General features: G+C 39.3%; 1 protein-coding gene across 2 annotated transcripts; it reads right to left on the reverse strand.

Moving 5' to 3' along the window:
- Positions 1-216: 216 nt before the first annotated feature.
- Positions 217-27,386, reverse strand: snapc3 (small nuclear RNA activating complex polypeptide 3). Of its 2 annotated transcripts, none has more exons than XM_002939089.4 (9): positions 27,083-27,386; positions 8,718-8,798; positions 7,983-8,067; positions 6,699-6,803; positions 5,347-5,496; positions 2,425-2,507; positions 1,556-1,720; positions 946-1,053; positions 217-682 (listed from the first exon to the last, which is right to left on the reverse strand). In XM_002939089.4, the coding sequence occupies exons 1-9, from the start codon at positions 27,289-27,291 to the stop codon at positions 535-537; spliced, it is 1,134 nt and encodes a 377-aa protein (XP_002939135.2). In that variant the 5' UTR covers positions 27,292-27,386; the 3' UTR covers positions 217-534. The 2 variants fall into 2 exon arrangements, with proteins under 2 accessions (XP_002939135.2, XP_031746368.1); XM_031890508.1 differs by lacking the exon at positions 27,083-27,386 and adding an exon at positions 16,320-16,405.

Below are 27,386 nucleotides of genomic sequence, written 5' to 3' on the forward strand. Positions count from 1 at the left end.
ATCAGTAAATTCTACTTGCCGATTGGTTGCTATGGCGTACTGCTCCTGGGCGAATGTTGTCTTATATTACATAACCCCCTATGTGCTTAATCATGTTGCTTGTTTGTTTAACCCCACTTTCACTCAAACCAATCTGAGGCATTAAATGTTTTCATTTTGTGTTGGAATTGTTTAGGTGCCACTATTAAACTGTTATGGAGAAACCTACACAAGCAATAGCAGTTAATACATTTATTCAATTGTCATAAGAAATAATTGCATTGTGAAAAAAATATCCCCCCCCAAGAAAATGTCCATGTTTACATAAGTGGCTTTTAATGTCAAACTATATTGTTCTCATCCAAACGATTAGTTCATGTAACTGTCCAGTCCATGTATTTATTACTGGGAACTAACTGTTGTCGGGACGGACTTCACATAAGGTCTGACACAAAACATAGGGTAGATCTTCACTCAGCTTTCTGGCTTTTGAATGCAACAGATTTTCATCCGCTTATATAATAAATACTTGGTCCCAAACACACTGTCCCAGATCTAGTTGAAGATTCCAGGGTCCACATAGGGGTGGGCCAGGAACTCTCCAAGTTTATTACCATCCGTGTCATAGTGCAACATTCTGAAGCAAACGTCACAGAAGAAGCATGGATCGTCTGGAGCAAGATCGTCATTAACCGTCACCCACCTAAAGATGGAGGCAAACAATACAAATGTAGGTCTTACAACATCCACAGCTGCTTTCCATGCACAAAACATTCATGTTTTAATATTACTGATTTTTAAAATTAATATATACTAGAAAGTTTCATCATTTGCAGTTAGGCATTTTGGTGAGGGAACGCACATAATATTAGAAAAATAAATTTGATTTAAAAAAAAAAAAAAAAAGCCCAAAGTCATAACAGTAATACCCTAATGACTATGAATAGAAATGAAGGTGGAACATACCTGGCAGTGTACATAGAACATACAGAGCACTTTCTTGTCCAAAACCAGTGCCTTTTTATTGGTAATGGGTAAAGTGTCTTATCCAAGCAGTCTTCGTGATGGATCAGTCTTTTTCAAGAAATTAAATATGGAGAATTAAAAGTTTCAGTACAATGATTCTCTATGAAGCTACTTTATATGAGACTCCTGCAAATATCTTCCCACAATCATGCAGAGCTTTTCACTTAAATTATGTGCTTTTTCGAGCAATTCTGCAATGTTTTCTATGTAGCTTAAGATGCAAAAGTTTTGTACTTAGAGAGCTCTTGCAGGTTGATTTAGGATCTATGGCAAAGGGCTTCATTTCCTATACACAAGACTTCTCCAATCAGAAGCCTTCCTGATTATACATTTAGCCCAAAGACTGAAGTCCTCAACTGTTTTATAACAGGCCCTCATCATTTGGTTGGTCAAAGTAAAAAAGCAGCCATATATCTACAGTGGGAAAGTGTCTTTTCTGTTATTAAGCAAACAGATGGTAACACCTGTTCTTTTGTCCCAAAGCTCTAAGCTTTAGTAATGTTGCAAATTATGCTTAAATTCAAAATGGCAACCTATGCATAGAGCTTACCTTATATCTGTAATGGTAATAATGTGCTCACAGTCCCCTTGATGGCAGTACAGATAAGGAAAGCCAATCTTTAAACGCAGATCATTAAATGTATAGTCTTCCATTTTAGTAGACTGGAATTTTCCATAGCCTCTGTTACGGGATTCTGCCCATTCAATAGTAGTCCTAGAAAAGTCAGATATGAATGGAAATTCTACAAAATACCATGATGCATACATTTATTCACAAAACAATATAAAAATTCATGTTATTTGTTCTTCTTGATAGTAAATAGACATCCCCTGCATCTCCTGGTACACATGGGCCTATCTACTGTTTCCCTGGCATATGGCATATATACACGTAGCTCAGTCTCTCCTAGAATTGAGCCAAAGCCAGTATTTGTTCTATTACATGGCAACTTAACAAGCAGGATGTATACACAAGTTGAAGAGAAAAGAAAACAGACAATCAATTAAATAATAGAAAAGCAGAATCATCGCTCTTGGGACGTAAAGGGTTAAACTTGCAAGATATTCAAAAGGCAAACTGTATTGCAGCTCTAACTCACTAAATATATATATATATATTTGCTTGTTCACTATGGATAAATAGAACATGGGGTTGGTTAGCATGGTTGCCTTGACACAGGTCCCGATGGAGATCGAAACGTAACGTTGGCTGTTCATGCGTTTTTAATACACTTTTGATCTTTTTCGAATATAACTCGGTGTTGCCTGGGTGCCGATACATATACACACACGGGATGTGATTATGAACTATGTCATGACAACCCACACTAACTAAGACTTTTTAGACCATTAATGTTCGAGTAAGAAAGAACAAGGCTTTGCAGAACTGCAGCTAGAGATTTTGTTGTACAGACCCACCTGCTTATATCTCTGCATTCCGGATATCTCGTATCATTGTAGAACACACCCTCGAAGTAAAAAAATGCTGATTTGAACAGATCCTTGGGAGAAAACGTGGCGTATTAATAGGACAAAATGGCAGCAAACATTACAGAATAATAACCTGGGTGCCTCACAAAAATTACACTGAACAAAATAAGTCAAGACAATTCCCTCAAAGTGTGACACAAGATAAAGGTATATCTGGCAGAAGGATATTGTATTTAAAGTAACATAAAACTGACAATTATATTGTCACTCTATCGTGCTGAATGTGTGTAAATATTTTTACCTTATTTAAAGATAATTTTATCTAATAATTACATTTTAATTAACATTGGGGGCCACGTATAATCTGGGCACACTGTCTAAACAGGAAACCATCCCCGATGGTGTAGAAACCTTGCTGCACCTGCTCAGAACCAAAGGAAGGCAGCCTGTATGGGTTACAACAGACTTCATTATCAATACTGGTCACTGCCCAAGGACAAATTTCCATGTTTCTTAGAGAGCCTGGCCACTTGGTGGCAGCACACTGCAAATTGTGTTATAAACTGGCACAGGTGTGTTGGATGCTGTACTTCAGTCTGAATCGAGCCATTTGTAACTGTATTAGAAACTTAATTTACACTGAAGCTGCTACAAACCCTCACATATAATGCGACTGGGCTGTAACCCATAGCAACCAGTCAGTAAATTGTCAGCCTACCAGTTTGTGTATGCAGGTACAGGATCTATTAGGTGGAATCCATGGGACCTGAGGTTTTCCAGAAAAGAGATCTTTCCTTACTTTGGATTATTATTATTTACTACGTCTACTAAAAATCATTTAAGCATTTAATAAAACCAATAATATTGTTTTGAAGCAATTCATGAAGCTTAGTTAGGACACAGCACAGGATCAAATACGGTATTATTATTACAGTGAAAAAGGAAATCATTTTTAAAAATTATGGGAGAGAGGGCCTTCCAGTAATTTGGATATTTCTGTATAACAGGTTTCTGATATATTATGGAAAATAGAAATTATGATGGAATGACATTAAAGAAGAAGGAAAGGTAAAAACTAAGAAAGTATGAGGTCTATGTAAATACAGCCATAAGCACTCACAGAAACGCTGCACTGAGTCCTCTATCAAAAGAAACACAGTATTTCTCGTCTCCTTTTGTGTAAACATGTTCCTAAGTATATGACTTCCTCTCTCGGAGTTCTCTCCTTTCTCCTGCTTCCCCCTCCCATAAGAATTTTAAAAGTTACTCCCCCCACCCAGGAATGTGTGATCTGAGCTACAATGGCTAGAACTGCAGCAGGAAGCTACTTACAATGGCAGCTGCTGTCTTAAACAAACTGAGAAAGCTTCTAGGGCTCTTTACTCAGGTATGGTAATGATTTCTGCAGAATAAATAGTGCTCTAGGCACTAATGTGGCGAATCTATTGGCAGTAAAATGCCAAAATGACTACTACAGAAAAATTCACCCATATGCTATTCTTTCCTATGGGATTTTAAAAAGCATATTTATCAAACAATGAACTCTTACTTTTACCCACTGATAAAAATACTTCTAAAAATCCCCATGGGAGTGAACATGAACAGAGGGTGGGTGAATTTCTAGATCTAATTTCACATTCTGATAAATCCTTTCCTAGCTGGGGTTCTCTGGAGTTTTGTCTTGTTTCTAATGCAGAGGGTTATCTCTTTAATAAAGAACAGGGTTAATGGGACTGGTCACATTTGCTGAGCTAGGTGATCTACTGATCTAACACACATAGATGACTAAATTGCACTGGTCTGATCACTTGACCTATGCTTCTTAGTGACAGCCAATGACTTTGTAGACATTTAAGATGGCCATACATGCACCGTTTCGGACTGTGGGCGGGACTCAGTTTCCCGGTGCATGTATGGCCATCTTAAATGTCTACAAAGTCATTGGCTGTCACTAAGAAGCATAGGTCAAGTGATCAGACCAGTGCAATTTAGTCATCCATGTGTGCTAGATCAGTAGATCACCTAGCTCAGCAAATGTGACCAGTCCCATTAACCCTCTGTCCTTTATTAAAGAGATAACCCTCTGCATTAGAAACAAGACAAAACTCCAGAGAACCCCAGCTAAGAAAGGCAAGGGCTAATAAAATTATTTCACAGTTAGAATAGCCCTATGTAGAGCAATTTTTGCATTCAAAGCTATCCCGCCTGATCCCTTAGGGTCAAATTCACAGGGTACATAACAGCTGAAAAGCCTGTAGAGTGCGGTGCCACAGACTATAGTTGCCATGCATGGAAATGACACCAGCAGTAGGAAAGTCAGTGGATGTGCCGGCAGCTGTGAAGATACGGATGTAGGCTGGAGTAACAGGAGGGGTGTGGGTATAACTTATATATTATCTTTTAAATCAATCAGGAATGAATGTATATCATTTTTAAAAAGCTACTGTACAATAAAAACAAGTAGTAAATGTAATTTATGATATCAGATGCATTCCTCAAGCAAGTCTATATTTGCTTTTCTATAAATTAACAGATGAAGTCTGGTTAGTCTGGTAAAAAAACATGTAGTCCTCAAAAATGCATTTAATTCTGCCTGAAACCAGCAAGGAACATGGAACTGGAAAATATAGGGTTTCTTTAGTGCTTTGAAAGTTAAAGCCAGGAGATATACCAAAATGGCTTTGCATTGGTATGGTCCCAGGGCAAATTGCATGTCTAGTTAAAAAAATCATTATTTGGCATCTGAAAAGGATTGTCCTTTGCCAACCTCTCCATCTCCTTTGCTATCCATATTGTTTCAGGAATAAGTAATAGCAGCATTGCTTGTGGGCTTTAGATGTTTATCATGGAAAATGCCTAAGGTTGATGTCTGATGGGGAGATTAATATCAGTTCTCATTTTTCTTGTTACCTTGCAGATATTTTCGGGGGCCAGGTCTGGATTGTTGCTGAATTCACCTCCAATTTGCATGTCACTGACACAGTTAATGGCATCCTTCAACTCAGTCAGTTTCTGACTGCCCAGAACCAACATAGTTTGATAAGGTTTGTACTCCTTGTGCTGAAAATCACAAGCACAATTGGAAAAAGGGGAGGAAATAATATTAATAAAGAGAACAGGAAAGTAGCAAAATAAAGTAAAGTAGAAATACGTTAATGAAAGGAAGCACACAACAGATTTAGCCTCTTAGCTTCTCGTCCCCACCTTTCTAAAATCACCCATTCCCTGCTTGCTTTATTCCCAGCACATATGAAAAGGTCTCTCTAGCTTGTTTAACTTGTGGGACTTGTAATTCCATCATTAACTATGACTGTAGGTATGTCTAACATCTATTCCAATGGTATGAGGTATTTTAAATGCAATTCTGACTTCATGACATACACCCTGTGTCCTAGGCACAATGGAAAAACCTTGCGATAACAGTATGCTGTACACTGGAATTATTATATGCAAATGTTCCTATCTGGGAAGCCAGGCAACACTTACATTAAATTTATGAAACATAAAGCAATCAAAAACCAAACAAAACACAACTGAAACACATATCCTTTGAAACCTTTTCCCCCCCTTGGGTGTTCCCCACCAATAACATATAAACATATTCCCAGAACCTTCAATAATCTCATGGAGGGAAACATTTCAGAAGCAATTCTGTTAGTAAGTGTATTTTACAGCACTGCATCTATTTAGCAAGAAATACTTTTGAGCATACTATAATTGCAGCTCTTCTTCCACTCCACTAAATGTAAAATAGTTGGGAATAAGGAAACTATGGCTCCTGAAAATCTGAACTTTCTTTTTTTGTGCAGCTTCTAGTTTAGCATCATGATTTCAGAAGTTGAGTAACTTAATAAAGAAAGCACTAGGAGGTGTGCCCGGTGGGTTAGGTCTGGGTGGGGCCCAGTGTGCTTTCATTGCAACAAATTGTTCAGAGTTATTTGGCATATACTCTGCACAGATACCCTGAGACCAACTTTTCTATTGTTAGATCGTCTTTGCCAGTTTTATAGGTCCTATAACCAATCAATGGTATTCTGAAGCGGTAGTTTGAGTTGTCTATCATCCAGTAACAGAGCTGTGCAGTCTTCAAGTCCTCCATCTCTTCCTCCAGGTCACCAGCCCTCACATACTCTGTAAGCCATGTTTAATAAGCAAGAGTTGTTTCCTAATTTTCACTTAAAAAATTATACTTTTGCCTTTGATTGTAGTTTATGAATGTGTTTTACTCTAATGTGCTCTGTCCAGACAGCGACAATACCAACCTTTCGGAAAATGACTGGATACACAATATTCAGAGTCAGTACCAATTCACCTTCATCTACCATATCTGCTGCATCCTCGGGTCTTTTTCCTACAGCATGAAATTCCTAGAAAAAAAAAAAAAGAATATACATAGAATATAAATATATAAAATAGAATACGTTATATATCCGTGTGTAAACAAAAATATCAGCAACACTTTCAAACTCACCCAACTTATAACTATCCCATCGTTATTTCGTAACCAAAACACTAGTCGTTTATATCTTTCCTTTTTTGCTTTTTATTTATACATATGAATAACCACTTATCACATTCAGACTGCATCCAAAAGTTCAGGTTTAATTTCAGGCTCTGGTCTGTGTGAAGCTGTAAATGATAACATCATCAGTTTTGGTGGAAAGGTACCAAAGGTAAACTGAAGATAAGAAGAAGAATGGGGCTAGAGAGGCAATATTTTGTGGGGATTAAGGGCTCTGGCACACGGGGGAGATTAGTCGCCCGCGAACAGGGAGTTTTATCGCGGGCAACTAATCTCCCCCGTGTGCCAGAGCCCTAAGTGCCCCTGGATTTTATCTAAATGATGATACATACAAATACATTTCTGGATGCTTAGGGCTCTGGCACACGGGGAGATTAGTCGCCCGCGGCAAAACTCCCTGTTCGCGGGCGACTAATCTCCCCGAGTTGCCTACCCCTGCCATCCCACCGGCGAACATGTAAGTCGCTGGCGGGATGGCAGACGCGGCGGGGCGATTTCAGGAAATCGGCAAAAAAGACTCGCGAGTCTTTTTCGCCGATTTGCGCGAAATCGCGCACCCGGTTCAGCAGGATCGCTCAGTAAGCAGAACAATTTTTCTGTGAGAGAGCAGGGGATCCTGCGGCACAAATGCCGGCATCTAATATCACATGGGTGCTTTTCAGCCGGGCATATTTCAGCTTCATAAAATGTGCCTGTGATTGCCACCCATAACCAGAAAATAAAGGTGTGAACCACAGAAGACCATCGGAGGATCTTTGGGGTGGGAGGATTTTTAGCTGGCTAAAATATGCCAGGTTGAAAAAAGCCAAATATTGTTTAACAACTAGTTAAATGATCAGAACTCTCAGGAAGTGTGCTGGTTTCCATTAGATCCCACACACAGTCAGCAACACTGGCAGGCAGGAACTTAAAACTGCTAGGTGGTGGCACCACTCATGGGGCAATGGGCAGCCAGACAAAAATCATTTTGTTGCAAGTATTCCAATACTACAAATACTACATCCCCATGATGCCTTTAACGCACCAGCTCATGAAGGAAGGTTTCTTGTCTGCACGCACGTTCAACAATGAGCGTTTCTTTACGCCGATCAATTATCTTCTTCCGAATCCTGGATAAGAGAAACAAAATAGTCAACCAAAAGACAAAAAGCTATAGTTTTCATTTGGTGGTGGGTCCAACAAAGTGTCTGCCATGTTCCAAAGTGATAATTTCCTGACCCATGAATGCACCAGCAGTTAATGAAGGGACAGTTAGTTCAAGTGGTGTTCTGAACACCTACTAATCACATGACAGCAAAGCCCTGTTTGTCATTGCTCTTCAGTGGTTTCCCACTCCAGAATTGTTTTTCGCATAATGAAAGAAAATTTAGTCAGCTCTCGTCCAGCTTTCTTAATGAACTGGCTTCTGATACATTGTTTCAAGAGTCAGGTGTGAGTTTATAAATAGGCAAGGACCCGGGGAAGCAAGGAGCCAGAGCATGCGGACATTGTGGGTGGGGAGGGCTGTGAACACCTGCCTATGACCAGATTAAAGAGTGCAGTGCTGGGCCAAATCCGCCTGAACCACAGGAATAATCACAGACAAATCTGACTTCAAGAAACAAGAGCTACATAAATAGAATACAGTGGGAGTTGTCACACTGAGAAGTAAGCAGATGCCTTGGCTCATAAGAACTGATATGTGCAGAAGGAATGTTTTGTACCCCCAATACACTGCTTCTTTTGATACACCATACCATATGTATAATACAACACATACCCCAGAGTAAGAAGGCTGCTATCCTCAGGGATATTCTCCAGATCTTCTTCTTCATTCTCACTGCATTTTAATGCATCCACACTGAAAAGACAAAAAAAAAGAAATTATATTTTCCCTAATTGCGGATTAATGCCCCACAACTGAGACAAATAATTATAGATAAAATAAAGACACCCAGTAAAATAAAAAGTATATAGTATATAAGATTTGAACATTTAGGGGCCCATTTACTTACTCACGATCCGGCCGAATGCTTCCGATTGCGGTTTTTTCGGAATGATCGGTATTTTGCGATTTTTTTCGGCGCCTTTACGACTTTTTCGTTACCAATACGATTTGCGCGAAAAAACGCGAGTTTTTCGTAGCCGTTACGATGCGCTCGTATTTTGTCGCGACTTTTTCGCAGCCTTTGTGCCGAGTACGAAAGATTCGGATTCATTCAAGCTTCAGTATGGTGACTTTACTTGGGCCAGGTTGGAGCTGCAGAGTGCCATTGAGCCCTATGGGAGACTTTCCTTGGGCCGGGTTGGAGCTGCAGAGTGCCATTGAGTCCTATGGGAGGCTTCCAAAATCATGCAAAGTCTGAAAGTTTCGGCCGCTGCTTACGAGCGCTCAATACGAAAAAGTCGCGACAAGATACGAGCGCATCGTAATGGCTACGAAAAACTCGCGTTTTGTCGCGCAATTCGTATTGGTAACGAAGAAGTCGCGACAATTTCCGAAAAAGTCGTGAAGGCGCCGAAAAAATCGCAACAAATACGAAAAAATTGCAAAATGTTCGTTTTCCAATCGGATTTTTCCAATTCGGATTCGAATTTGTGTCTTAGTAAATGTGCCCCTTACTGTACATATACAGGGCCTTGCATGCGTATTCAGACTTGCCTTGCCTGATTTAATTTTATTAAATAACAAATTCAAATAAATTCTACAGTGCCATTTTCTTCTCTGTAAAACTTTTATTAAACAGCACTAAAACTGGATATTGGATTAGACATTAGGGGTCATTAATTGCTTAACTGCATAAGCAAACTGCAATTTCGAACACTTATGCTACAATTTTTCCCACAATGCAACGTTCTCCCCCAAAACTTCATCATTGTGGTCACTGCAGTTGGCATTATTTCTGGCATTCGGTGTACAAGCGACATGTATGCCCTACTCTTTTGGTGCAATTGCACTGCCGCAACTGATGCTACTGTGGAAACCCTAGAGATACTATCTGGTTTGGAGGAGGCAGTACTACAGGTTCCCCTGTATCAACAGGCACTCAATTCACAACAGGAGGCAGGAGGAACTAAGACGCTCTAAATGCCACTATACAGAACTGAGAGAAGCACCTTTTGACTCAAGTGCCTTAAATAAATGGGATTTTTCATACAATTGAATGTGGGGAAATTTCTGCAACAGCAACTGTGCTATTTGTTGGTAAACCATCAACATTGTTTTGTGTCAAGAAATAAGGGAAACCACCTCTAAATCTATTATTAGCAAAGTACAGGTATAGGATCCCTTATCCAGAAAGTTCCAAATTACAGAAAAGCAATCTCCCATAGACTCCATTATAAGCAAGTAATTCTAATTTATACAAATGATTTCCTTTTTCTCTGTAATAAAACAGAACCTTTTACTTGATCCCAACTATAATTAATCCTTTTTGGAGGCAAAACAATCCTATTGGGTTTAAATGATGTTTAAATTATTTTTTAGTAGACTTAATGTATGGAGATCCAAATTACGGAAAGGTCCCTTATCCGGAAAGGATAATACCTGTATAGTTTGTCTATATATAGCTTTTAGAGCACTTTACAAGATCAAGAGAGTGCACTTTGGCCGCTTTAAAAACAGATGTGGTACATATCTAACACTGCACACACCTTTAAAAATGACATTTCTACATTAAAGCATGGCTTGTTGTTTCATCAGCAGGGACCGGGCATCTTGTCAAAATACAAGGGTGTGTGCAAAATCAAGGAATAACTGCCAGAGAACCCATTTCAGTCTCCCAAACAGCTAAACCTAGGACAAAAGTTCACCAGGACATTGATCCCAAACACAAGGCCAAAGGAACAAAGTACTGGCTCAAGGAGAGGGCAATGGGTGAATGTCCTGCAATATCACAATCAAAGCCCAAATTTAAATCCAACTGTGAATCTATGGTATTATTCCAAAAATGTACATTAAAGCCAATTAAAGAGAAGGTACACATACACCATAGGAAGTTTAAAGGTCCCAAAAGAACAATAGCCAAGAAAGGAAAAAGAACAAAAGAGAAATGGTAAATGCCATAGTCCTAAATGCTGGCTAAGGATCTCTGTACTTCAACCAGCATACTTCCAAGAATCTCACACTTTTGCAACTTTTTACCACATTTTACCACACAACAACAATTTCAACAGGAACCAATAAGCCTGCCTGTATGTTTTTGGAAGGTGGGAGGTAACAGGACATAGGGAGAACATACAGACACAGTGCAAATAGTGGCCTGGTCAGAGTTGGCCTCAGGACCCATGCACTACCAATCAGAAGTACTAAGGGCACACATTTCTACCAGAAAATGCAAAAGGCATCAATTTCCAGCACTTATGTGATTCAAAAAATGTTTTTCATATGATTTTATTGATATATTTATGTCCAGCTTTATTCTTCCTTGGGTCTTTACCATGAATACAGCCTTCTAGCTGTAGTCTTCAAATTAGAGGACACACAGAATTGATACACATGGGCGCATCCCTTGCTGACTGGATTGAAACATAACTTTTAATAATTCAATTTAAATTTAAGTTGGCCCCGAGATGCAGTTACAGTTTAAGGAATAATCAGTATGGTCGCTAGAATGTCAGGGCAGACAAAATGTGCTTATTTTTGCCTCTAAACAAAATGAGATCCCCTCATATGCACAACTGGATCTTTTCATTCAGTATAGGTATGTTCCGTTATCCAAAAATTTTATTAAAGCACTTTCCTTTTTCTCTGTAATAACAAAACAGTACCTTGTACAGGTATGGGACCTGTTGCAGAAAGCTCTGAATTATGGAAAGCCTTTCTCTCATAGACTCGATTTTAATCAAATAATTCAGATTTTTAAAACAGATTTCCTTGTTCTCTGTAATAATAAACCAGTACCCTGTACTTGATCCCGACTAAGGTATAATTAATCCTTATTGGATGCAAAGCAATCCTATTTAACTTAATTAATGTTTTATTCATTTTTAGTAGACTTAAGGTATAGAGATCAAAATTACAGAAAGAACCCTTATCATTCTGGATAATGGGTCCTATACCTGTTGATGCCAACTAAGAAAAAAAAAACAATCCTTATTGAAAGCAAAATTAACCTATTGGGTTTATTTAATGTTAAAATGCAGTTTTAGTTGGCTTAAGGCATGGTGATCCAAACTACGAAAAGACCCCTAATCCAGAAAACACCAGGTCCTGAGCATTCTGGATAACAGGTCCCAAAACTATTCCCTCAGCACACCATTTAATAGTTTAGAATCTTGCTTCTAACATACAGGCAGGGGATGTACTTAATATATCCTAAAATGAAAGGTTTATGTTGAGAAAGCCAATACTCATCCGGTTAGAGTATAATAAAAGATCAATCAGCGAGGTATTAAAAGGTGGTAAGCACACAACTTACATGTTCTAACACATCTACAACATTTCTCCTAGTTTCTTTATCCCAACCACTCATATAAATCAAATTCCACTATTGGGCAATTAACACCACTTTCTTTACCTCTCCCAAGAAACATGAGCACGAAGGTGGAAGCAACCTTGGCACGTATGCCTTTGTGAGCTAGTGTAGGCCCTTGAGCACCACTAATAAATTAATAAAATATATTGCCAGGTAATGGATTTTAAACAACCAGTTAACAGAAAAAAAAAACAGTTTTGCTACACCTGTAGCTACTGACACTTCACCAACTGGTACATGAAAAATATGCGAGTTATCAATTTATTACTGTTCTTCAGGGCGGCGTCTTTACCCTTGCCACAACCCCAGTTATCAGATTGTAATATTGTCATCCGAGAGAGAACAAAGTACAGAAAAAGCAAAAAAAAATAAATAAAGTGAGTTCAGTGCACCCCAAAATTAGAGGAATTTTTTTAGTGATTACCTGCCTACTTTCCATGTTTTTATGTTCTTGCTCTTTTCAACTTATCACATATCACATATCATTTTGCTATTTCCAATGAAGCTTTGTTCCAGACATGTCGAGTGGTTATGGGGCCACAGTAATGCACAGAATAAAGGCACTGCTTTTTGTTCTTCTGCCAATTATTAGCACACTATTGAGCGATTGCCTGACAGGAGGCTGTACTGGCATATCCCCCTCATCCTTAGATATAATTAATCATAATTGGAAGAAAAATAATCCCATTGGGCTGTTTTAGCAGCCAAACACATTACAATCTTTTCCGCAGGAAAGATTGTTCCTTTCCTACAAACCTTAAAAGCTGAATCATCAGATATGCAGGTAAAAACAAAAGAATTCTACCTCTACGTAACAAATCAGCATGGAAGGCACCCAGTAAAGAATTTCCGTCCTGTCCAGTCGGCAAAATGTCACCTTGTCTCCCACCATACACGCACCAAATATCATATGAAAATTTGTTAAAGAGCACAACAAAGAAAGCCCAAAATACTTATTACTGTAATCTGTTCCTTTAAAAAGTAGGAATTAGTACCATTTTTATATGCTGAAATCCACTTGCAAAAACAGTTCTCTTTCTGCATTATTTGAAATCCTGGCAGGGGAGGAGGGACTAAAACATTGATGTTACAAATTGTAACAACTTCTCCACAGCTTACAGACAACATGCAGGGACAACATAACCCACAATGCTTTGTTTTGTGATGTTAATTTTCTTAATAAAATCGCGTGTGCAGGGAATTGTGAGATTTGGAGGATGTAAGCTAAGGACAAGTCGACTACTGTAACTTTTTATTTATTTATTTATTTATTTATTTTTTAGTCAAAGTAGTCAGCCAGATCAGCAGGAGAACATAGGGCTAGGATTAGGTAACTGTTTCAAGGCTGCATATTTTTTAATTGATGTATATTGCATAGTTGCTTGAAATTATGTTTACTTTTCAAAAAGTTTAAGATGAACTTAGCTGGAGTTCCTCTTTAAGGTGTGATTTTATACAAATCAAAATCTAGTACAGGTATGGGATCCCTTATCCGGAAACCCATTATCCAGAAAGTTCAGAATTACGAAAAGGCCATCTCCCATAGACTCCATTGTAAGCAAATAATTCTAATTTTTAAAAATGATTCCCTTTTTCTCTGTAATAACAAACTTGATCCCAACTAAGATATAATTAATCCTTACTGGAGGTAAAATAATCCTATTGGGTTTATTCAATATTTAAATGAATTTTAGCAGACTTAAGTTATGGAGATCAAAATTACAGAAAGATCCCCTATCCAGAAACCCCCAGGTCCCAAGCATTCTGGATAACAGGTCCCATACCTGTATAAGAGGTTTGCTTGAAAATAAAACTCCACAACACCTGGTATTTAAAGCACTTTCAATCCATGAATTCTTTGTGTCCTGAATCACATTGCCCCCTCAAGAGTCCTAAATATGCTGTTTGTATTCCTCTTTGTAATGTATTAAGAAAAAGCAAATGCATTTCCCAAGGGCCTATCACACTGAACCTTGTACAGAGTCACACTGTACCTGCCATGTATCTAGTATTGCCATATAGATAATTTTACAGATGATAACAATAAAGAGTAGCAGGAAAAAAAATCAAAGCAATGACAAATAAAAAATATCCTGAACTGACACTGCAACAATGAATTCATTTTGAGAAGCTTTCTTGCCATACATTGAGTTAAAATTAACCTGATACGATGGTTTGGCCCTCAGATCGTATCGTAATTGCTGCTAATGTAGGCCATTGGGATGAGGACTGCATCAACAGGCAGATGTGATCCTCGATCCAATGGAAAAACCAAACCTGCCAACCGATATCTTTCAAAGTTTATGGACATCAGAAAGACCATCGAAGTTCAAATACAGACTTACTTTTTCTTCAGATTACATTTTAACATGCTTAAATTTGCAAATGTATTGTATCTTTTTATAAAGTACCATGCTGACTGACAGGGTAACTGCCAATTAAGTAATTGTGGGTTTACTTCATACTGCTGCACAACAGGACAAAACACTGGGCAACCTGTCAGATGCTGCCAAAATTCTTATTCACTTTCTTATAATATCTCGCCTGGACTACTGTAACTCCCTATTAATTGGCCTTCCCCTCCAAAGACTGTCCCCTCTCCAGTCCATAATGAATACTGCTGCCAGGCTCATACACCTCTCCAACCGCTCCTCCTCTGCCATGCCGCTCTGCCAATCCCTGCACTGGCTTCCCCTACCATCCAGGATAAAATTCAAGCTATTGGCCCTCACATTTAAAGCAGTCCATAACTCTGCCCCACCCTACATCTCTGAACTCATCTCTAGGTACCATCCAACCCGCTTGTTACGCTCCTCTACTGACCTGCTCCTCAACTCCTCTCTCATTCCCTCCTCATACGCTCGCATTCAAGACTTTGCAAGGGCTGCCCCCCTTCTCTGGAATTCGCTCCCACAAACTGTCAGACTTTCTACCAATCTCTCTGCCTTCAAGAAATCTCTAAAAACACATTTATTTAGAGAGGCTTACCCTAATCTAGTTTAGCAATACCCTGTGCCCCATCTCTCACAACTCTGGTCATGCCCATTCCCACACCTTGTGTCTCAACCCTTTCTCCTTGTAGATTGTAAGCTCTTTTGGGCAGGGCCCTCTTCACCTCTTGTATCGGTTATTGATTGCTTTATATGTTACTCTGTATGTCCAATGTATGTAACCCACTTATTGTACAGCGCTGCGGATTATGTTGGCGCTTTATAAATAAATGTTAATGTAATGTAAAAATGTAATGTGCTTAATCGATCGGCCTAAAAGCCAAATAGACAGCAGATATGTGCCCAACTACTGGGCTCCAAAACATTGCTAAATTGACCATTTCAAACAAGATACATTGAATTGCATATTAATTATGGCTTTACCGGACCACCCTGCAACCGTAGGGTCTGCTTCCTCTGTAGTTACACCCCTGTATGCAATTATAGGGATAGCCAAATGGCAGTGTTGCAAAACATGTTTTCCCAATATGAGAAGAAGGAAAAGTTTTATTAACTAGTGTGCTAGCCAACTGGCCTAGTGCCTTTGAAAGTTAATTCCAAAGTTTTATGTAAACAAGCAGAGGTGGCAAGATCAGGAAAGTGGATCTGAATATAGCACAAGCCAGACAGCAAGATATTTCACCCAAGAAGGTATTCAGTACACACCCCAGTTCCTCCCAGCCAAGCAAAAGTCAATAGAAACTGTGACATTCTGCACACTGGGGCCACCACTGGGTCTGCTGGGAAATAAATGGACTACTGTGCCAGTTCTACTGACAAAGCGCTACGGATCACTCACATAGAAGAGAAATGCTAAACCAGCTACAACAGCATGCTATGCACCAGCTATGTCCAGCTCAACAGTTTATATAGTGTTACAGTGCAGTAACTCGCTTATTATAAAGAAATACATACCACAGACGAATATATCCAATCTGCTGTGTTCCAGATGTTGGTGAATTGCATCTTCCATGATCCTCAGACATCCAGTTTTGACATCACTCAGTCACATGCATCAAAACCACTAACTATACAAAACCTATTCAGTTCTCTTTGATTTGAAGTTTTTCATATGCAAGTACATTTCCAGCAGGCACCTAGACATCATTGCCTCACCTCTTAATCTATAACGCGATGGTTTACCAACTCTGGCCAATGTCTGAATACACTCACAAAAATCCATATGATCTCTAGAGAAAATAAATTTACCAACATGTTCAATTAAAATCTGAATCATCTGGGCCCAAAGACTTAAGGTGGCATAAAAGGGCAGATTTAAGATGCAGAGTCAGGTCCTTTTGATCAATTCGGCAGCTTAACTTATTGTGTATGGGGTCCTCCGATGGGCCTGCCTGACCGATATCTGGACAATGTCGATTGGGTGGGTTTGATTTTTCCATCGGATCGAGGACTGCATCAGCTCATTGATGTGGTCTTCACTCTAACAGCTTCTACTGCATTCTTAGTAATATTTTCATTTAGCCCTAAGGTAAACGATTGGATTAGAATGATACCACTATAAGATCTTATAGTGTATGGCTACCTTTAGACAGCACATTATATACTACACTCAACTTAATATAGACAGAAATGTCCACGCAACCTGCAGTCTTTGGAATGCATATTTACTGAAATTATCTATACAATTTAAAAAACAGATTGTGACCCTAACTAGTTTGTCTAATAATTCAAAAATAAAAACACTCATGTCAGAAATATATGATAGTATCTCTTACTAGCATGCCACACAGTGACAAATTCATTTCAGCAATTCAGACATGGCATATTTTTCAAACCAAATCTTTGCTCTCATCCATTCAACATCCTGTCATAGAATTTTAATGAATTTGCTTTGCATGCCTTTTCAGGATACAGGCAAAAGGAGCCTTTTTATTGCTGCTTTTAAACCACAAGACTTTCACACTGCCAGCTCTCATTCTGGGTTTATACAGGGCCAAAGATGGGCATGACTTATTTTACATCATTAAACAAAAACTTCAAACCAGAAATTATAATGATAAAAGATAATGTGCTTAGTTACTGCAACATCCTCAATCCTTGGTCAGCAGTTTTGATATTGCTTTCAGATGAAATCAAATAAAGCAAAGACAGCATCCAGCAGGATAGCCCACAGGAACCAAACTTGCACACTTACATACCTGAAATACAACTCAACAACATCAGCACCCGGTGGCACCCACTGGGAAACCCAGAAGGCTAACTTCACAGTAATAATTTTCTCCACAGCTGTATCTTAACAAGTGAAAAAGTGAATACTGGCTCACTGTGACTTCAGGAAGAACTGCCTGACACTACTTGTACAAGGTTTGGGCCTAAAAATGCTCAAATGTGCATGATTAGCAAAGAGATCTCTGTACCAGTGGTGTCAGAAAGTTTCAGAGAGATGGCAGGGGTTGCTGAAAGAGGCAAAAAGAGTACTGTACTCTGTTAAAGTTCTGTTGGTGTTGTGCAATGACAATAAAAATGGTAATTAAAATGCAAACACTCCAAAAGTTTATCAGATGAAAGAGAGATAAATGGCACGCAAAGTCTGGTACACATCCAATTCATGTCTGTTATCTCTCCTTTCTAATTAGTACCATAGGGGCAGTTCAAAGACCAGCAAAGCGGCAGTAATCACAATGTTGCCAGTCCAGGAAAGCAATGTGTTTCTCTTCACTTTCTGCTGAACAACAGAAACTCAACGTGTATGGACTCTCCAAAGATATCTGTCATTTAGTTCGATATCATGCATGGTTGGGCAGTGTATGGCTGCCTTAAATTAACCATTATAGAAATATCACAATAATCCCTGTGAAAGAAATGTCTGTAATTTGCCAAAATCAAGACAAGACTTAGACATGGCCCTGCACAATAACTATATCTGATGGTGTAAGAGGAAAAAGTAAGGAAGTTTTCATGCAAACTGTTTTCCTGCAGGTGACAAAGCACTACGTCTGGCACTGCCCTAAAAACAAATAAAACAACTTGAAGAAACTTTGGCTACTTTGCAAAGAAGACATGCTGCATATGTTTACCTAGCAGCAGGTGGCATGTTAGCCTGAGGAATTAAATAATGGACGCTTTGTCACCCACTGTATTAGAGAGATTAATCACAGGCAACAAAACGTCCCATCTGTCATTGCCCTAAAGGTCCCCATACACTGGCAGATCCGCTCGCTTGGCGATGTCTCCAAGCAAGCGGATCTTCTCCCGATATCCCCACCTACTGGGCGATATCGGGAGAATCCAGGATAATTCGGATAACGGGCATAGGTAAAGTCGGTCCGGGGACCACATCAACTAGCCGATGTGGTCCCTGATCCGACTAGATTTTCTAACCTGCCCGATCGAGACCTGACCAATTTCAGGCCAGATATATCGGTCGGGCAGTCCCGTCGGAAGTGCCCATACGCGGGCCGATTAGCTGCTGAATCGGTCCAAGTGACCGATATCGGCAGCTACTATCGGCCCGTGTATGGGGACCTTAATGCTGCACCAATCTATCTAAATAAATATAAAATACAGGATTTAAACAAGTTTTAGGGATTTTAACCTGTAAATGATACAAGTCAAAAATGTATATTCCATAAGATTCTTTATGTTTCCTGGCATGCTTTATGTCGATTCAGGGATTGGCAGTCCTATAGAAACAGCTAATTGCAAACTGCTTCCCAATAAATACTGGTGTGGCAGCTACCATCAATCTCTGAACTCTGACCTGCGCATCACAGGAAAGCAAGAGCTTTAAGGGTATAGACAGAAAGCTCTGTATACGTGTGATGCATTACTGGTTCTATTAGGGGTAGTCTCTTATCACAGGATTCTGACATATTTATTAAAGAGTGAAGTCAGAGCTTTGCAAAGTTTGTCTGAGGTGTTTCACAGTTCTCTTCAATTGTCCAGACCCGTTATCCAGAATGTTTGGGACCTGGTGTTCTCCAGATAAGGCACCTTTTCAAAATTTAATAATAGAGAGAGAGATTAAAGAGTTAATCTCAAGATGCAGGCATACCTTCAGTTCTCTCAATAGTGCCCTTAAATCTCCCCATATTTCTCCCTTTCAGATCAGAAGCCTCATAGGAAAAAAAAAGCGCTGAACTCTGTAAAGAAAGTTCCCATAATGTCTCACTCCTGCACAAAGATCAAGACCGGTGTATATGCTCAGCTAGTAAGACTATGAGGAAGCTTCCTGCTGATTGGCTCAGATTAGTGCTGGGCGGTATACCGGTTTAACCGGTATACTGGTTTTTTAAAAAAAAAAACGGTATGAGTTTTAAACATACCGCTATACCGGTATGCGCGCCTCCTGCTGTTTTTCTCCAATCACATCCGGGTTGCGCCCGTGCGTACGTGACGTTGGCGCGCATGTGACGTCAGCGCGCACGCGACGTCGCTAGGACGCATCGCTGGAGGAACCACAAGTTGGGTAAGTTCTGCTGGGGGGTTGTGACTGGGGTTGTGGCTGGGGGGGTTGGGGTTGGGGGGGGGTTGTGGTTGGGGGGGTTGTGGCTGGGGTTGGGGGGGGTGGGGGGCCACCAATATTTATTATTTATTTTTTATTTATATACCGTCAAATACCGTGATACCGATATAATTTTGAAAAATACCGTGATATAAATTTTTGGTCATACCGCCCAGCTCTAGCTCAGATCACATAATCCTTAGGGAGGGAGGGGGGGCAGGAGAGAGGAGAGAGCTGCGTGTCTCTGGCACAGGAAAACAAAGAGACAAGAAATCCTGTTTCTTTTGACAGAGGACTCAGTGCAGAGTTTCTGTGAGTGCTTATGGCTGTATTTACATAGACCTTTCTGATAAAGCTTACTTAAGTTTTTACCTTTCCTTCTCCTTTAAGGAGATGGCATTCCTGTAATTTGGAGCTTTCTGGATAATGAATTATATACGTTTATAAGATTTTGACATTAAACCCTTTGTTATGGGTTGCACTCGGAATCAAAGCCTGCCATTCTAATTGGCTGTGCGTTCTGTGAGCTTTTATGCAAATTTTGCTTGCTACCGGATATATGCAATTAATAGTGCACTGGACGGTGAAAACTAACTTGTCAAATTCAATCCAGACAGAAGTGAGACATGCAAAGTTGTGAGGAAAAAGTAGAATTATAATGAAAGATGCCCTTTAACACACATAAAGGCAAGCACTGGAGAAATGTACAGATTTAATAGAATATATAACCGTACAATTTAGACTCATAAACATTATGTTCTCTGGAACAAATCTCAGATGTTATTATACAGACTGACATAAGGCAATAAATTAATTTTCAGATCTGATAGTTATAAAAGCGATACCAGCAATAAACTTTGTTGCCAGCCACCTAATGTTCCCTTGCAAAGGATTAATCTGCAGTGATATAGCAATGAGGGCTCCTGTACCAAGCCTTTGCGTGTTTTATCATACAGGTATCCAGAATGCTCAGACCTGGGGTTTTCTGGATGAGGCATTTTTCTGTTATTTGGATCTCCATACCTTAAGTCTACTAAAAAATCATTTATATATTAATTTAACCAGATTTAACTAGATTGTTCTGCATCAAATAACAATTTATTATATCTTAGCTGGGTTTGAGGTCAAGGTGCTGTTTTATTATTACAGAGAAAAAGGAAATCAGGAGATGGCCTTCCCCTAATTCTTGAAGAAATACTGTCATGAGAAAAAAAAAGCATCAGTTAATAGAGCTTCACCAGCAGAACCTGCAATAAAATCAGGTTTTAAAAATAACAGATTTTTTGATATTTAATTTTGACATTTCACATGGAGCTACTAGCCATAATGTTTATTTCCCAGGGTGCCACAACCATGTGACCTGTTTTCTGATAAACTTTACACTTTGCTGCTGAGCTGCAAGTTGGAGTGATATCACCCAGTATATATTAGAATAGCACTCAATAGTCCAAGTCTGGATCGTGACTCCTCCAGATACATGGGAGTGTGAGAAACTGTAGGCTACCTGAAAGCAGTTCTAATCTGTAGCGCTGGCTCTTTCTAAAAGCTCAGACACAAAATGCATTGCGATGGGTGCCTACTCATCAATATTACAACTAAAAAAAAAATACGTTTGTTGGTTCAAGAATAACATTTTAAATGGAAGAGTGTATTATTTGCTATGTAAATAATGTAATTTAGAAATAGAAGTATACCATAAAAATCATGACACTATCCCTTTAAAGGACAATGAAAGGCTAAGTCACTTGGGGGTGCCAAAATGTTAGGCACCCCCAAGTGACTTTAATCGCTTACCTTGTACCCCGGGCTGGTGCCCCTGTTAGGAGAAAACAGCACCAGCCCGGGGTACCTGTAGCGATGCGCTTCCTCCTTCCTGCTTCGTTTAGCTGTGACTATACGATAGGCCGAAAAGCCGACTTCTCTGTTAAAGTTCGGCTTTTCACTCTACTGCGCATGCGCGCGAACGATACAGGAAGAAGGAAGCGCTGCAGGTATCCCGGGCTGGTGCTGTTCTCTCCCAACAGGGGCACCAGCCCGGGGTAAAAGGTAGGCGATTTAAGTCACTTGGGGGTGCCTAACATTTTGGCACCCCCAAGTGACTTTGCCTTTCCATGTCCTTTAACTTTCTGGATAATGGGTTTTTGGATAACAGATCCCATGTCTGTATTACATAACCCAATAAATGTGTAGGTACATGATAACTAATGGTTATTTGAATCTATTTATTTAAGTAAAAATCTACAATGTATTGCAGGATCCATCATTATAACTATTTCAAATTTAAAAAAAAATCCCTTATCCAGAAAGACCAAGGTACCACACATTCCATGACAATTACAGTTCACAGCATAAGCTAACGCATAACTAAAGCTAAAATATAATAAAATATCCTTAGATTTGCAGCCTAACACCTTTGCACCTAGTTTTAAAAAAAAATAATCAAAAAGCTTTAAATTATGGATGATCCTAAAAAAACAAAAATCGCTAATATTTAATTGACACTCAAAGAAAATTTGGTCATCTGATGTCCCCCAAAGGTAAGTTTAAGGGGGCCCACCACTCAAAGTAGATGAAGTCATCTCCTATGTACAACTGACTTGAATGAAGAGGCCTGTGCAGTTTAGCCATGTCTGTAAGTCCCACACAACCTGTCCAGTTGCCCAAAATATGGAAACAAATTAACCATGTGGCACAGATTTTCTAAAAACCAATGTAAAGGTAGCCATACACAGGTCAATTTTTCAGCCAGATAACAGTCAGGCTGGCCTTTCGGTGGGCCAATAAGCTACTGACAATTAGTCTGGAAGGACTCAGCCAGCCTGACTGTTATCTGGCCGAAAATTAGGCAGGTTTGAATTTCCACAATAAGGAGCAAATTGGTAGTCCTAATTTAGCCCAGCAAGTGGGTGGGATCTGGCAGTATATGGCTACCTTTAGACCTGGTAAGCAGGACAAGTTACATATCTAACTTTGTAACCAAAGCTGAAAAACCATTCAATTGACATTCTCTTATTGCATTTCATATAGCAGTTGCTAAGCCCACAGTTCATGTACATCCATGGTACTGTATTATTTTAAAATATAATATTTTACAGAATTCAAGGTGAACAAACACAATCGGGAAATGTATGGTGTGTGATTCATTTTAAGGAATTTCTGGGGTTGTGAAGATTATGAATTGGTTTCCAATATAATTTAAAAAAACAAAAAAATGTTTTAGGGAACTTGCATTAAACAAAGATATGGGGCAGCAAATAATCAGTAGCAAGGACCCGCAACACCTGATAATAAAAACAGCCTGTCACTGAAGTTTAATTTGAAATTTGATGTTGCCCTTAGCAACTAATCAGCAATTAGATTTGATATGTCACCTTTCTAAGTTAGAAAACAAAAGCAAAGATATGATTGGTTGCTATAGGCAACATCACTGGTGATGTTTGTTTCCAATGTTAATGAGTACACTCCAAAATGTATGACCTGCTTCTCTCCACCTGCATTTTGTAGCCAAGCAGAGGGAAGCAAATCCATCCTCTATCTTCAATTTGGCCCAATGTTTAGGTGGACAAAGACCTGCTAGCTTTACATGTATGGACAGCTTAATGCTATACACCGACAAATTCTGTTTAAAAAAATAAAAACTTCTGCAAAGCTAAACACACTTGATTTTCATATGGAAAATTTGGTTGCTGCTATTAAAAATTTAACACAGGACAATGGACACTGAAAATGCAAAGCCACAAATAGCATGGAAAGCATGGAACTAAACACATTAGGAAAATGCAGAATATCATCTGACATAATGTGTAGTGTGACTGGCTGTAAACAAAATATTCACTGTCTTCTTGTATCAAATTCATTTCCTCAACCTCATCTCCATTTCTTTGCTGATTAATGGACACCACGCCACCATAAGGCTCCTCCGCTTTTAATAGTAAATGATTCAATATGATATAAACATAGCTTTGATCATGATGGAAGTCTTTCTAAAAAAAACTCACTGTGGATTTTATGATGAATGACATGCTTTTCAGGCCCGTTAATCAACAAAAAAGAAACGTGAATCACTTTATCTTCATTGACATTTCATGGCAGCTATTTTTAAGTCCTGTGATGCATGCAACATCAGCAATGCTAAACCTATGATGGCCAGTTAGAACACATTTTATTCACAATAGAACTCAAAATATATTTCTCCTAAATTTCTCCCAAAATGCACCGCAATAATTATACAGTCCAACAACTGGGCAAAGGGGAACAGCAACCATTCCAGAAGGTTTTTTGGCAATGGAACACGGGGAGTATAATTTCCTGCCAAAGTGCCCAAAAATACCTTCTCATTGAGACTATGACAATTACAGCAGGTAAAATATTTTAATTGTTTAATTGGGTGCTTTAACGAGAGCAGGTAGCGTAATTTCCTGCGTGCAACAAAGCAGCCTGTGTACCAACACCCTTAAAGCTGGACATTAACTGAAAGATCAACTCTTTTGGCAGGGATGCCAAACAAGTGGATCTTTCTCTAATATGCACACATTGAGCTGAGTGATAATGGGATGATCCTATCATATGGCCTTCGGGCCAAATAATTCATCACAACAATGTAAATGCACACAAATATTAAAAGGATTCCTTTCACCTTGCTGGCTGTGTCTATGGTTAAAAAAAAAACAGCAGACACTACCCAACTTTGGTTAACTATACAACATGCAAAGCAGCAAAACTGGAACAAAGAGCAGGACAGGTACAGTTTTAACTCTAGCCCTTCCACACCTAAACATACGCTTAAAATGGGTTGCATCATTTCAGTACTTAGGCTTTTACACACCCAGATCCCCACTGGCCTCGCCTGGGGTTCAGAAACTGTCTGACTTTGTGCCCAATGCATAATTCCCCACACATCAGGAACTGCAGGGGAAGCTACAGAACCCACAGGTGCATTTATGCAGTCCAGACATGCCCTAGTGGCACAATTTAACACTATAGTTCTCAAGGAAAACTCTAGCTAAACTCCAGTTTACAAACTACAGAGAAATTATGGAAACTGTCAACTCACCCTCTGACCAAGCCAACCACCTCTGGAAGCAGGCCATTCCAGGTCTCAATCAGAAGCAATGGGGTGAAGACACTACAGACACATCTTATGTCTGTCTTTTGTCGAAATTATCAGTACAAATATCTCCAACAAATGTATGTAACCTCCCTGGCACAAGACAGATCGTGGACCCAGTGGTTTGCTTACTAGGGGTGATAAATTATAAAGAAATAGATGACGTAGATGACAGTGTGCATTTGCCTTGCATCAAAAATGAAAAAATAAAATAAAATTTGGAAAAATAATGAAAAAATCCAAATAGCAGTGGATATGACTTAAACACCAGTCTGTGAGTTATAGGTAATAACCAATGAAAAACTAAAGAGTGAGATTAAAAAATCCAAGCAGCACTGAAGTACTTATTAGATAAAAATATAACCTTTATTAGGCATTAAACAAACCAGGCTTTATAAATCCTAAGGGGCACTTACTTACAGGATAAAAGTCACATCCCTTGTACAAAGTTTTTATATAACCAATCACAATACAAAGTACAACAGCCAATACAAACAATCATAGGAAGGTACCAAAGGTAAAAGACCAATCAAAATGGTCTAAATAATTAACCAATCAGGTGCTGACCCATACTCAAAGCACAAATCACTTTAGTGTGCCTGTATATCCTGCTAAGGAAAAGGAGTAGAGTGAAAAGGTTAGAGAGAAAGGAGGAGAGGGAAAAGGTACAATTATGTGAAGCAAGTTAAACACATTATAGGCCATATGATATGAGAAGCAGAAAAGAGCTGAGCAGAAAAAAAATCTTAAAAGAAGAAGTATGAAAAATAAAGTAAAAACAGCAGCAGGGTAGAATATATAACAATTAAAAGACCATTTTTTTTAATGTAGATGTTTGTGCTAAAAAATAAAACACTGCACTGTATTTATTATGTTCTAAATGACTGACTGAACCATTGAAAAGCAAGTTTATCTGAAGGAGCAGGTTTCATCATTTTCACTATTGAGACCAAGTGGGTTTTCTAGTCTGTAATTGAAAGATCCAAAGTCTCCAGTTGTAATAATCTAGGCACTACAACAAATTGTCGATTCATCCACTTCAGTCAGCAGCTTATCTACCTGTGTTTGGGGCCTCCTGACTGGCCTACCTGACCAATATCTGGCCAACAATCAGTCACATATCAAACAGGTTTTAAAATCCTGTCAAAAAGAGGACTGCATCGTCATGTATCCCCGCTGTAGTGATCCAGCTCAAAGCTGTCCTACACTAAAATATCTGCTTGTATGGCAAGGTCATCAAAAAGCAGATTTTTCCACGATATACCCACCTCAAGTTTGGCATATAGGATTGATCCAATTGTTTGGATTGAGGGCCAAACGTTCAAATCACATTAAAGGGATGCAGACCATCAGGTTGAGGGCCACATCAATGAGCCAATGCGCTCCTTGCCCGAAGGGGTATTTTAAACTACTTAATCGACATCCGCCCAATTTTCACTGCGAGCTGCACGTAAAATCACTTTCATTAAAGGTACTTGCGCGTCATTAAATGACTCCTCATATCTGTTATGGAAGCAGTCATTTTGACTTCATACATGGTCCAATTGGCTGCTCAGTTGGCTAGACCCAGTTTAATCTAAATAACTTTCACACTGGTCAACTGCCATTTTGGACTCACTCTAAATTAATCTAATCCAGGTTCATATTGTTTGACAAGCAGAGCACAGTGTTAGTAAACCCCAGAGTTTAGGCATCTCACACAAATTGGTTTGTGTGTGCCAGACCAGTATAATTCCCTACAGTGCGCAGCCACCACCTTCTTGCCTGCTCCTAGGTACCCCTTGGCACATGCGCACTACAGTTACAGATGAATACACTCTGCACATGTATCTGCCTAGCAAATGGACAGCCCCTAATGATTTTAGTTTCATTTATATGAGGAAGTGGTGCAGGTAGTACTACTGACATAGCCCATAAAATAAAATATTACAGTGCCCAGAGGCAAATGTCATTACAGGTGCACAATGCTAGTAGTGATGATAGCCACGCAGCGTCCTATTTTCTGGCTGCTTTTAAATGAAAACTTAATTATCGTTCCTATTACGCTTGCGCAGTATAAAGTCTGCGCTGCTAGTCACTCTGTCCGCAAAAAGAAGTCTAGATTACCCGCAAATCAGCCGAAGTTCTGCAGCAGTTTCCTCAGTACAGCCAAGATCCTGGGCCACATAGCTATTATCCTGTATAGGCCCGGCGTCCGCGGCTAAGGTCAAATCACAACTCTGTAACCTTTCTCGCCACAAGTCCCCGAAGGAACCTAAATGAATCAGGCGCGTGTTCGCATCAGTTACTTCATACACCGGAATGTTTTCATCCATTGTCCTGCCGTATTCAACCCCGTTTTCGGAACGTCCATTCGGACGAAATGCATCCTGGGCATTGTAGTACTTGTTTCCATTTGGCGACAGCACTG

This window comes from Xenopus tropicalis, chromosome 1 (assembly GCF_000004195.4).
Source record: "Xenopus tropicalis strain Nigerian chromosome 1, UCB_Xtro_10.0, whole genome shotgun sequence".
In the NCBI taxonomy this organism is placed as follows: domain Eukaryota; kingdom Metazoa; phylum Chordata; class Amphibia; order Anura; family Pipidae; genus Xenopus; species Xenopus tropicalis.